Below are 15,000 nucleotides of genomic sequence, written 5' to 3' on the forward strand. Positions count from 1 at the left end.
ATCAGTCTCTTTTGCTGAACTGCTAAGTTATGGGGACGTAAACACACCAGCATCGGTTGTCAAGCAATGTTGGTGGGGACAAACGTAGACACAGACACATGCATCATTCATCATCATTTAGTGTCTGTTGCCCATGCTGGCGTAAGTTGGACAGTTTGACCAGGGCTGGTAAGCTGAGGGACTGCACCAGGTTCCAATCTGATCTGGCAAAGTTTCTACAGCTGGATGCCCTTCCTAACACCAACCACTCCAAAGGTGTGGTAGGTGCTATTATTATTATTATTATTATTCAGTAGTTTTATTTTTATAACGTGCTTTCACTTCACTACCCAGCGCAGCTCTGTGTGCCTTGGGTATGTGCTGTGGTTTGCTGTGATGCTCTTATGGTTACTGTATTGAAAGGGTTTTGCGTAGGATGTGTGCAGTGCCCAGTAGTGCAATTTTCTGTATGTTATATATATTTGTAAGTCCTGGTGTTTTTGTTATGTATTTGTCTGAATATTTTTTTTATTATACCTAAGGCACCTACTATGATAGGAATTGTTTCTGTTTTTAGATTCCACATTCGAGTTACCTCTATTTCCAGGTCTTTGTATTTTGAAAGTTTCTCCATTTCTTTTAGGGAAATGTTGTCATCTGCTGGTATTGATACATCAATTAGAAAGCATTTTTTTTCTTCATGATCTTTGACAACTATATCTGGTCTATTTGCCTTAATTTCTCTATCTGTGTGTATTGGCATATCCCAGAGTATGGTTGCTTTCTCGTTTTCTGTGACCTTTTCTGGCGTGTGTTTATACCATCTTTTTTCTGTTGTTATTCCATAGTGTTGGCATAGCTTCCAGTGTATATAGGTCCCAGCTCTGTCGTGTCTGTGAATATATTCCTTCTTAGCCAGGACTGGGCAGCCAGAGATAATATGATTTATTGTTTCTTGTCCATCTCCACATATTCTGCAGTTACTTGTTATGTTTCTTTTCATTATATGTTTTTGGTAATTTCTGGTGGGGAGGCTTTGGTCTTGTGCAGCAATTAAAAATCCTTCAGTCTCTGCTTTGAGTCCTGAGCTTCTCAACCATTGCTGGGATTTTTCTCTGTCTATTTCTTTTGCATTTAGTTTAGCCCAGTATTTACCATGTAGGGGCTTTTCTTGCCATCGTTTTATCATGGTCCATTGCTGTTCTAGTTTTAGTTTGGATTTCATTTGTTTTATAGCTTTTGTTGTTTCTTCTTCTTTTTCATATTTGTTAGGTAGTATGATTTCTTGTTTGTATTTGTCAGCTTCCTTAAATACTGAAAACAGTTTTTTGTTTTGCTCGTGTTTTGTGGCTATTTGTATTAGTTTTCCTTGCTTCTGAAGTAGGTATTTTTGCAGTCCTATGTTGGTTATTTTATAATAGTTTTCCAGCTGTATAAGACCCCTACCACCTTCTGTACGTTGTATATATAGCCTGTCTATGTCAGATTTTGGGTGGTGCATCCTAGATCCTATCATTATTTTTCTTGTTTTCCTGTCTATTTTGGTTAGTTCATTTAGTGTCCAGTTAAGGATGTTGTAGCTGTAACTTACAACTGGGACAGCTAAAGTGTTAATGCCTATTATCTTCTTTTTAGCATTGAGCTCTGTTTTTAGTATTGATCTAACTCGTCTATTGTACTCTTTCTTTATTTTTTCTTTCATTTGTGTGTGTTGTATCCTATCTAGTTCATTGACTCCTAAATATTTGTATGGCTGGCTTTCGTCTAGTTCTCTTATTTCATTGGCTTTATCTAGTGTGATGTTGCTACTCTTAACTAATTTTCCTCTTTTCAGGGTTGCTTTGGCACATTTTTCTAATCCGAATTTCATATCTATTTCCTTGGTAAAGCCATGTACTGTCTGTAATAGTGTTTCCAGCTCTTTGTCATTTCCCATGTACTGTCTGTAGTAGTGTTTCCACCATGTACTGTCTGTAGTAGTGTTCTTTTATTATTATTATTATTATTATTATTATTATTATTATTATTATTCAGTAGTTTTATTTTTATGACGTGCTTTCACTTCACTACCGAGTGCAGCTCTGTGTGCCTTGGGTATGTGCTGTGGTTTGCTGTGATGCTCTTATGGTTACTGTATTGAAAGTGTTTTGTGTAGGATGTGTGCAGTGCCCAGTAGTGCAATTTTCTGTATGTTATATATATTTGTACGTCCTGGTGTTTTTGTTATGTATTTGTCTGAATATTTTTTATCATACCTACTATTATTATCATTATTATTCATTATTATTATTATTAATTATTGTTATTATTATTATTATTATTTATTATTATTATTATTATTATTACAAAATGCTTAATGGCATCTCATCTGTCTTTACATTCCGAGTTCAAACTCCGAAGTTAACTTCACCTTTCATCCCTTCAAGATCAATAAAATGAGTACCAGTGAAATACTGGGGTCACTGTAATTCACTTACACCGTCCCCCACCCTAAAAGATTTCAGGTCTTCTGCCTATCGTAACAAGAGATTATTATTAGTATTATTAAGAAAACAATAAAGTGTGAGAGAAAATCCGTTAATTAAATTATGAAAGTTTTGTTTTCTCCCTAACTAATTACGAATAATTATTAGTCTCAGGAGAAAGAAAACAAGCAGAATGTGTTTGTAGTTCCTATGTTCTTAATTATCTTAATTAGCCTTTTAGTTAAAAGACCAACTGTTACCATGGCAACAGGCACCAAAATGGCAGTCATGAGATGATAACTTAGAACAGACATACTTGTTTTCTCACTTTGTTTCAGCATTTTGTGTTTGTTAATCCTGGGGCAAAACAAAAGAAGTCATGTCAGAGTGTGAAGTTGTTTGTGGGTGAGGGAGGGTAATGTTGTTAGGTAGAGCTTGGCCTTTGGAGGTAGACATGGTTGTGGGGTTAAGAAGCTGCCTTCATAGCCATGGGGTTCCAGGTTCGATTCACACATTGGAACTTTGTGCAACTGTTCTCTAACACAGTCTTGGGTTAAATGCATTGCAACAAAAATTTGGCTGACAGAAACTGTACAGAAGCCTATTATGCATGTGTATATGTCTTTGCATGTGTATATATATATATAAACTGGCAATATGACCATCCCCAAGTACAACAACATATATATATATATATCATCATCATCATCATCATCGTTTAACGTCCGCTTTCCATGCTAGCATGGGTTGGACGATTTGACTGAGGACTGGTGAAACCGGATGGCAACACCAGGCTCCAGTCTGATTTGGCAGAGTTTCTACAGCTGGATGCCCTTCCTAACGCCAACCACTCAGAGAGTGTAGTGGGTGCTTTTACGTGTCACCCGCACGAAAACGGCCACGCTCGAAATGGTGTCTTTTATGTGCCACCCGCACAAGCCAGTCCAGGGGCACTGGCAACGATCTCGCTCGAAAATCCTACAGGAGCCAGTCAGGCGGTACTGGCAACGGCCACGCTCAAAATGGTGCATCTCATGTGCCACCCGCACAAGAACCAGTCCAGGGGCACTGGCAACGATCTTACTTGGCTTGCCGGGTCTTCTCACGCACAGCCCATTTCCAAAGGTCTCGGTCCGTAGTCATCGCCTCGGTGAGGCCCAATGTATGAAGGTCTTGCCTCACCACCTCAGCCCAGGTCTTCCTGGGCCTACCTCTTCCACGGGTTCCCTCAACTGTTAGGGTGTGGCACTTTTTCACGCAGCTATCCTCCTCCATTCTCACCACATGTCCATACCAGCGCAATCGTCTCTCTTGCACGCCACAACTGATGCTTCTAATGTTCAGCTTTTCTCTCAAGATACTTACACTCTGACGGGTATTCACATTGACATTACACATCCAACGGAGCATACTGGCTTCATTCCTTGCGAGCTTACGTATGTCCTCAGCAGTTACAGCCCATGTTTCACTGCCATGTAGCATGGTTGTTCGTACGCATGCGTCATACAGTCTGCCTTTTACTCTGAGTGAGAGTCCCTTTGTCGCCAGCAGGGGTAAGAGCTCTCTAAACTTTGCCCAGGCTATTCTTATTCTAGCAGCTACACTTTCAGCGCACCCACCCCCACTACTAACTTGGTCGCCCAGATAGCGGAAGCTATCGACTACCTCTAGTTTTTCACCCTGGAATGAGATAGAAGTTGTTTCCTGTTTGTTTGCAGTCTTTATTGCACCTGAACATCTGCCACAAACAAAAACTAACTTGCTAGTTAACCTGCCTTTGATGTTGCTGCACCTCTTATGTGTCCATAGCTTGCACCGGGTACATCTTATAGAGTTACTACCTACTCCTTTTCTACATACTGAGCAGGGCCATCTACCTGAAGGGGTTTGTGTTTTATCTACCTTCCTACTTATTAGGATTTTGGTTTTAGCTAGGTTGACTCTAAGGCCCTTCAATTCTAGACCTTGCTTCCACACCTGAAACTTCTCCTCTAGTTCTGATAGTGACTCCGCAATTAGGGCAAGGTCATCAGCATAGAGGAGCTCCCAGGGGCAACCTGTCTTGAACTCCTCTGTGATTGCCTGGAGGACTATGGTAAATAATAGGGGGCTGAGGACGGAACCTTGGTGGACCCCTACCTCTACCCGGAATTCATTGCTGTACTCATTTCCAACCCTCACCTTACTGGCCGCATCTCTGTACATGGCTCGCACAGCTCTCACTAGCCATTCTTCTATCCCAAGTTTCCTCATTGACCACCAGATAAGGGATCGGGGGACCCTGTCAAAGGCTTTCTCCATGTCAACGAAAGCCAGGTACAGAGGTTTATCCTTGGCTAGGTATTTCTCTTGCAACTGTCTCACTAGAAATAAGGCATCAGTAGTGCTTTTACCTGGCACGAACCCAAACTGCATCTCATCTAAATTGATTCGCTCCCTAATTAGTTGGGCTATGACCCTCTCTGTAACTTTCATAACCTGATCTAACAGCTTGATGCCTCTGTAATTATTTGTATCTAAAGCGTCCCCTTTACCTTTGTAGCAGTTGACTATGATGCTGCTACACCAGTCATAGGGTATGACTCCTTCGTGTATCACCTGGTTCGTAATACGGGTGACTAGGCTATAGCCAACACTGCCAGATATTTTGAGCATCTCTGCAGTGATTCCTGATGGGCCGGGGGCTTTCCCGGTCTTCATACTCTTAATTGCTTTATCTACCCTGGTACTATCAACTCGGATAGCTGGTCCCTCTATTGGGTCGACATAAGGCAGGCTCTCTTTCTCCCATTCATTCTCTTTATTAAGCAATCTATCGTAGTGGCATCTCCAGACCTCTTTCTTTGCATCCTCATTTAATGCAAGCGTACCATCATCCATGCGAACACATTTCTCTCCTACAACATCACTATTCTCTCTCCTACACTGTCTTGCAACCCGAAATACCTCGAGTCTTTGGTCCTCACGGCGCAGAACATTGGCAAATCTTTCCTTATCTGCTTCCCCTCTGGCTAAATAAACCTGTCGCCTAGCCTCCCTTCTGGCACATTGGTACAATTCCCTGCTACCACCGTTCTTCCAGTCCTTCCAAGCTTGTTTCTTTTGTCTAATAGCCCTGTCTACCTCCTTGTTCCACCACCACGTTACTCTGGGTTGGGAGGGGACCTTACACCACCCACAAATCTGGTCGGTGGCTTTCAACAGGTTGTCCCGCAGAAATCTCCAATTGTCTTCCACGTTGTATGATGCTATATCCCCTTCTATTTCGTTAAATGCTTCAAGTAACTTGTCTCTAAGTCTCTGTCCGTTTGCAGGGTCTTTAAGCTTCCACACCCTTCTTCTCCAAGCCTGTCTAATTCTGGGCACCCATTTTGCCTTGATCCCAAAGTCGCTAACTACTAATCTATGTTGTGGGGTACATTCTTCGCCAGGGTAGGTTTTGGCATTTATAAGCCGCCCTCTTTCCCTATTTCTGGCGAGGATGTAGTCGATTTGGCTAGAGTGTCTGCCGGAGCGGTAGGTGACTAAGTGACTGGCAGGTTTCCTGAAGTTGGTATTGCAGACCATAAGATTGGTTGCATCACAGAACTCCAGCAGTCTGGTTCCCTCCTCGTTGCGGGAACCGAAGCCATAGCCTCCATGTATGCCATGGAAGCCCCCAGCACGACGTCCGACATGACCGTTGAAGTCTCCAGCCACAAAGAGAAGGTCCCTGTCACTCGTCGACGAGGTAGTTTGCAAGAGGGTGTCATAGAATTGGTCTTTCAGACCATCTGGTAGCCCAGGTTGAGGTGCATAGGCTGAGATGACAGTAGCTAATCTATGATGAAGCACTAGTCTGATCTTAAGTACTCTGTCACTTACTCTAACGACCTCGATTACCTTATCCACCCATTTCTCCGCTAGAAGTATTCCTACGCCCCCGACCCCGTCAGTGTTCCCTGCCCAGAAAATCTTGTACCTGTGTTCTTTGCCTGTGAGGAACCTTGCAGAACCTCCTCTCCATCTTACTTCCTGGATGCAGCACATATCTACGCATCTCCGTTCAAGCATCTCAACAATTTCACCAGATCTACCTTTCAGCGTGCCGACGTTGAGAGTGCCAATCCTAACAGTATGGGTGTTGGGGGTGTGGGCCTGTAGCCTGGGAAGAGGAAAAGCAGTGTCGTGTACCTGAAAAGAAAACTTGCAATTGGAAGAATTCATAAGCAAAACATTACCTACAACCTGCAAACATTTCTCAACCTTAATGCGCTACCCAAAGGTAGGGGAGAGGATGGCCAAGGCCACTAGATGGGTTCCGGGAGACAGCCGAGGTTGACAGGATGACAAAGGGATGAACTTCCGGTGGAGGGGGCGGGATGACAGAGGAATGAACTTCCGGTGGAGGGGGTGGGATGACAGAGGAATGAACTTCCGGTGGAGGGGGTGGGATGACAGAGGAATGAACTTCCGGTGGAGGGGTGGGATGACAGAGGAATGAACTTCCGGTGGAGGGGGTGGGATGACAGAGGAATGAACTTCCGGTGGAGGGGTGGGATGACAGAGGAATGAACTTCCGGTGGAGGGGTGGGATGACAGAGGAATGAACTTCCGGTGGAGGGGGCGGGATGACAGAGAAATGAACTTCCGGTGGAGGGGGCGGGATGACAGAGAAATGAACTTCCGGTGGAGGGGGTGGGATGGCAGAGGAATGAACTTCCGGTGGAGGGGGTGGGATGACAGAGGAATGAACTTCCGGTGGAGGGGGTGGGATGACAGAGGAATGAACTTCCGGTGGAGGGGGTGGGATGACAGAGGAATGAACTTCCGGTGGAGGGGGTGGGATGGCAGAGGAATGAACTTCCGGTGGAGGGGGTGGGATGACAGAGGAATGAACTTCCGGTGGAGGGGGTGGGATGACAGAGGGATGACAGACGAATGAACTTCCGGTGGAGGGGGTGGGAGGGCGGGTTACCGCCAGCGAGTAGAGAGGGCTCTTAATTGTAGATTTTAAATATTTGAGAGACAACAATGCATAAATCGTAATTTTTTAAAAGAGCAATGAATTCTGGGTGATTAGAATATAACGTAGCATGAATTTAGGAAGCTTAGAAAATGAATAAGCATGAATTTAAGACAACAACTGAATTCAATTGAATTTCATGGAGAGAAACAAGATAAATAATAAGGGACAAAACTAAAGCGCAAGGTATTGAGATGTTTGAGGCCGTAAATAAATAAAAATCTCTATCTTATCTGCATCTTGGGTATTTCGTCGTAGTACGTCAGCGAGATAATTTAGAATGGGTTTCTCATTTATATATAGCCAGAACCTGAAGACCTTAAAGGAAAAACTACGAAGGGGGAGAGAGAGGATGGAGGGGTAGACAGAGGCATGGCGGGAGAAAAGATCATCATCATCATCATCATATATATATATAAAGAGAGAGAGAGAGGGGGGACCAGTCAAGCAGCACATCACGCTGTAATTCTTGGGCTGAGAAATCAACACTTAAAAGCCATAATTTTAAGGAGCGATAAGAATTTTTGAATAAAGGAAAATGGGTAGTGGTGGTGGGTAGGTACCGCCAGCGAGTAGAGAGGGCTCTTAATTGTAGATTTTAAATATATATATATATATATATATATATATATATATATATATACATATATATATATACATATATATATATATATATAGACGTGTGTGTGTGTGTGTGTGTGTGTGTGTGTGTGTGTGTGTGTGTAGTGTACTTGGTAATAAGTGAGAAGTTCAAAATAGAACTCTATGCCAAGTGGCAAAAGTTATTTATGGTTATGACAGCTACCATCTTGCATCAACTTATTCGAATTTCATGTTTATGATCATCAGACAATATGAAAACTGGAATATATGAGTGTGTGTGTGTCTATGTAATATATATATTATTTACATTATAATTCACTCAGAGTTTGTGAGTGAATTTGGTAGATAGAAACTGTGAAGAAGCTCTGTTCTATATTTAAGAGATGAGGAATTATGTACATTATTTACATTATTTACATTTGATGGATATTTGTCTTCATCTTGTTTGTTGTTAACACAACATTTCGGCTGATATACCCTCCAGCCTTCATCAGGTGTCTTGGGGAAATTTCAAACCTGGGTTCTCATTCCTAAGGTAGTTTTCGATGTTATTATCACTACGCCATATGCCCATGGGCATATGGCATAGTAGTTAAGAGCGTAGGCTTTTTTTTCAATGAGGGCCAAAAACCAACAATACCTACTGTCCATTCCTATGACGACGACCACCACCACCACCACCATAGAAATCAAAGTAAATTTTTCTGTGAAATTAATTCTTAATTTCTTGAAGTTATTTCCCCCCTTTTTAAGTAGTTAACAATTGCTGCAAGGTTTTTGTTTTCCTTCTCTGACTAAGAGGCAAATTTCAATGAAATTAACACCAGAGATATGACGAACATCACAGGCAGCTGTCTGAAACTGCCGCCATGATACTATCAACCTGTACACCACAATGTATTAACGGCCAGAACACTTATACAAGGCAATCTGTAAAAGGAATAAATCGGAATATCAAAACCTGAGAGGTTCTTGGGATAGGGAGGCTGTACACACTGATAATATGAATGACTATTGATGGAATGTTACTAGCGAAAATTACTACTACTACTACTATCACCACCACCACCACTGTTACTCCCACAACTCTCGTTACTGCTGGCACCACTACTACCACAGCTGCCGCTATCATAATTAAGATTCTATTACTCCTTTGAGATTTTTCTTTGATAGTTAGCTGCATCAAGTGTTTTAAATAGCATAACTGGTAGCGAATAATGAGAGAGAAAGGATCAAAGAGAGAGAGAGGGAGGGGGGGGGATAATAGCACTGATAGAAAATATCTCAGGGTGCATGTTATGCGATATATTTATATACACACATACATACATGTGTACATGTGTATGTGTGTATGTATATATATATATATATATATGTGTGTGTGTGTGTGTGTGTGTGTGTGTGTGTGTGAAGGTGCATGGCTCAGTGGTTAGTGTGTCGAGCTTACGATCGTGAGGTTGTAAGTTCGAATCCCAGACTGGGTTGCGTGTTGTGTTCTTGAGCAAGACACTTTATTTCATGTTGCTCCAGTTCACTCAGCTGTAGAAATGAGTTGTGACGTCTCAGTTGCCAAGCTGTATCGATCTTTGCCTTTCCCTTGGATAACAATTGGATAATCCTTGACTCTTGGGATTATCTCCCCTTCTCAAGTGGACCTGGTCTCAACTGCCATTGGGTAATTATGAAGTATCCTCTAGAACCACCTATAATTTTAATAAATCAAAAATTTATATTGTATGGTATTTGATATACCTGCATATATCTACATTGTTCGGATACATGTCATTGGCCACCATGAGTTATCCCTCTTACCTCATTTTCGTTTATATAGCAGACCTGGAAGACTGGGGGCAATGTCACTGATGAGGTCACAAATGGTAATGAAAGGGCTTCGACAAACAACTGATTGATTGTTTAATCAACAGATTAACCCCTTAGCGTGTAATCAGGCCATATCCAGCCTACACATTCTACCTGTTTTGTTTTCAAACTAACCAGATCAAGAATCTTACACCTACCCTGCAATGTTATTCTAAAAGTAAACAAACACATCATAGAAATCTTGAAGCTATGAGGAAAATGCATGAATTAATTCAAAGCAGTGAAGGTTAGAGACTGGTTAGAGTATTGGGCTCAAAATCATGAGGTAGTGAGTTCAATTCCCAGACACTTTGTTTCACATTGCTCCAGTTCACTCAGCAGTAGAAATGAGTTGCGATGTCACTGGTGCCAAGCTGTATTGGCCCCTTTACCCTTCTTTGGATAACATGAGTGATATAGAGAGGGGATGCTGGTATGAATGGGTCACTGCTGGTCTTCCTTAAACAACTTTGCCCAGACTTGTGCCTAGGAGGGTAACTTTCTAAGTGCAATCCTATGGTCATTCATGACCGAAGGGGGTCCCCTAATTCAAAGCAATGTGAATAAATAAGCATTATAATTGACAGAATAATCTGAATGCTAAAGGGTTAAACAAACAAGCAATTAGCTGGTTAAATAACTAACCAACTGACTTATAATAAAGAAGTGATATTAAACCAGTGTGTGTGTTTATTATTGGCCTAATGACCCTCTCTAGATACTAGAGTAAGCAATAGGTGGAAAGAAACAATAGAAGCATTAAGGAAATTCCTCTCATGATTTATATCTCCAATCTATTTCCTGTTGTATCTTATTTACTCAGCTTTGCACGCATCACTCGTCATTCTAATTAGTAAGTTGTTATAAAGCTGTTTGTTAATTGTTCACGTTTTTTTATATATTTCTTTATCAGGTGACCAGTATTGTAGTCCTTGTTGCTGCCATCATCCTCTCCAGCCCCACGTCTTATATTAGGTGAGTCTGCAGTCTGCTGCTTCAATCAATTTTAATATACAAAAGCAAAACACATGGCAATTAGATTAACATCTTGTTGAACATGTTGCCATCGACCAAACCAGTTTTCCTCTTTCTTTGTTACTTTTAGCTTCTTTTTGTTTTATAATTTCTAGTTGCTATACAAACATACATTTACAGATATACATAAATATATATACATACATACATATATGCATACAAACACACACACACATATGAAAGGTTTGATATCAGAAAGGTGATTACAGGTTGACAGGAAATGCATTGCTTCATAAAATTAACCTGACTTTTGTGTGCTGCGTCTATGGGTTCAACCCCACCCTCTCTGATAGGTTCTGTGTGATTGGATACTTTTATGTATAACAGTAAAATGTATGAAGAGGAAATGAGGGTTAAAATGCAGTCACAATTGTAAATAAAACAATTGTTAATTCAGCCAAGGATAACATTGAATAAATTCTTTTAGCTTGACTCTGTCTGTCTGTCTGTCTGTCTGTCTGTCTCTGTATCATCAGCTGGATATAAACCAGGCAATGGCTGTGCTGATGACAGTTGTTGAGATAGAAGCGCATGTCTTCTGCTGTCTTCTTGTCCCCGGACAATCAGATTGCCTATTCTTTAATAGTATGCCAATTCTGGGGAATTCTTTATAGGTGATATACTGTGACTTGAGGGAAAGTTGGCTGTCATTTCTAGAAGGCTCAGAGACCATGTAGAGGCTCCCTCAGTGTAGAGAGCTACCATTCAGTGTATTTTATGAAAAGTGAGTGGCTGGATTGAGAGACTAAATAAATCTTGTCTGCTTCTTTAACTATAAACTGAAATAATTTTTAAAAGGTATTGTTTATGATTTCTTATAATCACAATTTTGCATAATGTCATCATGTGACAAGGAAGAAGGGAAGACAGGGGCTATGCTGAAACTGGTGGACAAGAGACTCCACATTCACATTTACCTGTGAGATTTTTTTCCCTTCTAGTCTGACATTTAAAAGGTAATATGCACAATCACTATTGCTGTCACCACCACCCTGAAATAACTCAAAGTGGCCAGTGCAGTATATTTGAGTAACATAGACAATTACAAGAATATCAAATACCTTACAGCATAAATTCTTTATTTATTAAAAGCACCTGTGCTGGTGCAAGATAAAAAGCACTCATACTGGTGCCATGTGTAAAGAGCCTGTGCACTCATTAAACTCTGTAAAGTGTTTGGCATTAGCTGCAGCATCCAGCTGTAGAAACCATGCCAAAACTGACAATCGGAGCCTGGGCAGCTCTCCAGCTGACCAACTCTGGTCAAACTGTCCAACCTATGCCAGCATGAAAGCAGACGTTAAATGATGATGATGATGATGATGATATGTAGTAATAATCTATGCACATAAAATAAATCTATCAGATATGTATCAATCGGTTATCTGCATTTAAAATAAATCAAAAGATTGTATCAATACTTTCGACATTACAGTATCAACCAGACTGCCCGGCTTTCTAATACAATGTTGGTCAAATATGCACTTGTTTCGTTTTTTTTTTCTCTGGCCAAATCTTCAACTACTTCAAGTGGCACTCAAAGAGAAGAGTGAGAGTAGAGAGCTACCATTCAGTGTGTTTTATGAAAAGTGATTGACCAACATTGTAATACAATGTTGGTCAAATATGCACGTATGGCACTTGAGAGCTAAAAAGCTTTCAAATGATGCCGCCCCACTGGCCTGGGGGTGTTAGGCCAACATTCTTGTTGAAGAGAATGCCAGTCCAATACTGGGTGACCCATTTACAGCTGAGTGGACTGGGGCAACATGAAATGAAGTATTTTGTTCAGGAATGGCCCCCGTGCCGGTGGTAATTAAAAAGCACCCACTACATTCTCAAACTGGTTGGCATTAGGAAGGGCATCCAGCCATAGAAACCTGCCAAATCAGATTGGAACCTGGTGCAACCAGTTTTCAGTTAAAGTGTCCAACCCATGCCAGCATTGAAGTAGATGTTAAGCAATGATGATGATGATGATGAACACAACACACTGCCTAACCATGATCTTATGATGCACCTTCACAATTTGTACATATTTAAAATAAATCCATGTATCAATACTTCATACACGTTTAAAGCAATCAGATATATATCAAGGAAATACTCTTCTATTTGTTTACTTCTTTCAGTCATTGGACAGTGGCCATGCTGGGGCACCCTGCATTAAAGCATTTCACTTGAACAGATCGATCCCAGGACTTATTTCATAAGTCTAATACTTATTTTATCAGTCTATTTTGCCGAACCATTAACACACCAGCACCAGATGTCAACCAGTGATGGAGGGACAATCACAGACACAAACACACACACACACATATATATACGATGGGCTTCTTTCAGTTTCCATTTATCCAATCCATTCACAAGGCTTTGGTTGGCCTGAGGCTATAGTAGAAAGCACTTGCCCAAGGTTCCCTGCAGTGGGACTGAACCCAGAAACTGGAAGTTGGGAAGCAAACTTCTTACCACAGAACCATACCTGCACCCATACATTCATATATAAGGAGCTTGCTCACGGACATATGGTGTGGTTAAGAGCACAAGCTACTAACCCCAAGATTCCAAGTTCGATTCTAGACAGTGACCTGAATAATAATAATAATAACATTGAAAAATACCTTAGGAATGAGAACCCAGGTTCGAAATTTCCCCAAGGCACCTGAATAAGGCTGGAGGGTATATCAGCCGAAACGTTGTGTTAACAACAAACAAGATAAGGACAAATATCTGTCAAATGTAAATAATGTAAATAATGTACATAATTCCTCATCTTTTAAATATAGAACTGAGCTTCCTCACAGTTTCTATCTATCAAATTCACTCACAAACTCTTTGTTGGCCCAAGACTATAATAGAAGACCCTTGGCCAAAGGTGCTGTGCAGTAGGACAGAACCTGAAATCACAATGGTTGTAAAGACAATTTCTTTACCCTTCAAGCAGTCTGCACCAATTCTCACAAATTAACAAAAATAATTTCAAGTGGCCTCACGGAGGCGAGGTGGCTGAGTTCCTTTTGAATGTTGGGCCTCATGGAAGCAAAGTGGCCAAGCTCCTTTTGAGTGTTGGGCCTTATGGAGGAAATGACCAAGACCTTTGGCATTATGTCGTGTTCAAGAAGAAGACCTATCAACCTGAGTAAAATCACAGTCCAACACAGGGTGTCACGCAAATGGCACACATGCCGGTAGTATGTAAAAGCACCGATTACACTCGCAGAGTGGTTGGCGTTAGGATGGACATCCAGCCGTAGAAACCATGCCAAATCAGACTGGATCTTGGTGCCAGACCAGTCAAACTGTCCAACCCATGCCAGCATGGACAACAGACGTTAAATAATGGTGATGATGATGATGATGAGTAATGGTTTCAAATTTTGGCACAAGGCCAGCAACTTTGGTGGTGGGGAAGTTGATTACATCAATTACAATGCTCAGCTGGTACATATTCTATTGACCCCTAAAGGATGAAAGACAAAGCCAGCCTCAGTGGAATTTGAACTCTGCACATAAGGACAAAGTGCTGACAAGCATTTTGGCCCCAGCATGCTAATGATTCTGCCAGCTCAATGCCTTATTAATAATAATAATAATCCTTTCTACTATAGACATAAGGTCTGAAATTTTGAGGCAAGGGATTGTTGATTACATCGACCCCAGCGCTCAACTGGTACTAATTTTATTAACCCTGAAAGAATGAAAGGTAAGGCGAACCCAGTTTAATTTGAACTCAGAACATGCAGACAGACGAAATGTCACTAAGCACTTCGCCCAGCGTGCTAACGTTTCTGCCAGCTAACTGCCTTAATAATAATAATAATATATAATGATGATGATGATGATGATGATGATTTCAAATTTTGCCACAAGGGCAGCCATTTTGGGGGAGGGGATGTGTCGATTACATTGATTCCAGTGTTCAACTGGTCCTTATTTTATCGACCCCAAAAGGATGAAAGGCAAAGATGACCATGGCAGGGTTTTATAATAATGGTCACAAGATGAATGGTTTGTTTTGCCAAAAAACATCTTTCTCTTTCTCTCTTTCCA

At 41.2% G+C, this 15,000-nt stretch overlaps 1 protein-coding gene across 8 annotated transcripts in view; it reads left to right on the forward strand.

Annotated features, from left to right (window-relative positions):
- Positions 1-15,000, forward strand: part of LOC106870904 (uncharacterized) — an 80,103-nt gene that overhangs the window by 46,896 nt on the left and 18,207 nt on the right. For 6 of the 8 annotated variants that reach the window (XR_016240790.1, XR_016240791.1, XR_016240792.1 and 3 more), the window contains exons 1-2: positions 1-260; positions 10,826-10,887. The exon at positions 1-260 is cut by the window's left edge. Coding sequence is in view for 4 of the 8 variants with exons in the window: in XM_089347939.1 (XP_089204065.1) it covers positions 99-260; positions 10,826-10,887 (224 nt within the window). In the remaining 4 variants the exon portion in view is untranslated. The remainder of the gene's footprint in view (positions 261-10,825; positions 10,888-15,000) is intronic. The other 2 variants (XM_089347950.1, XM_089347961.1) reach the window with 2 other exon arrangements.

The sequence above is a fragment of the Octopus bimaculoides genome, chromosome 1 (genome assembly GCF_046866305.1).
Source record: "Octopus bimaculoides isolate indiv1 chromosome 1, ASM4686630v1, whole genome shotgun sequence".
Lineage (NCBI taxonomy): Eukaryota > Metazoa > Mollusca > Cephalopoda > Octopoda > Octopodidae > Octopus > Octopus bimaculoides.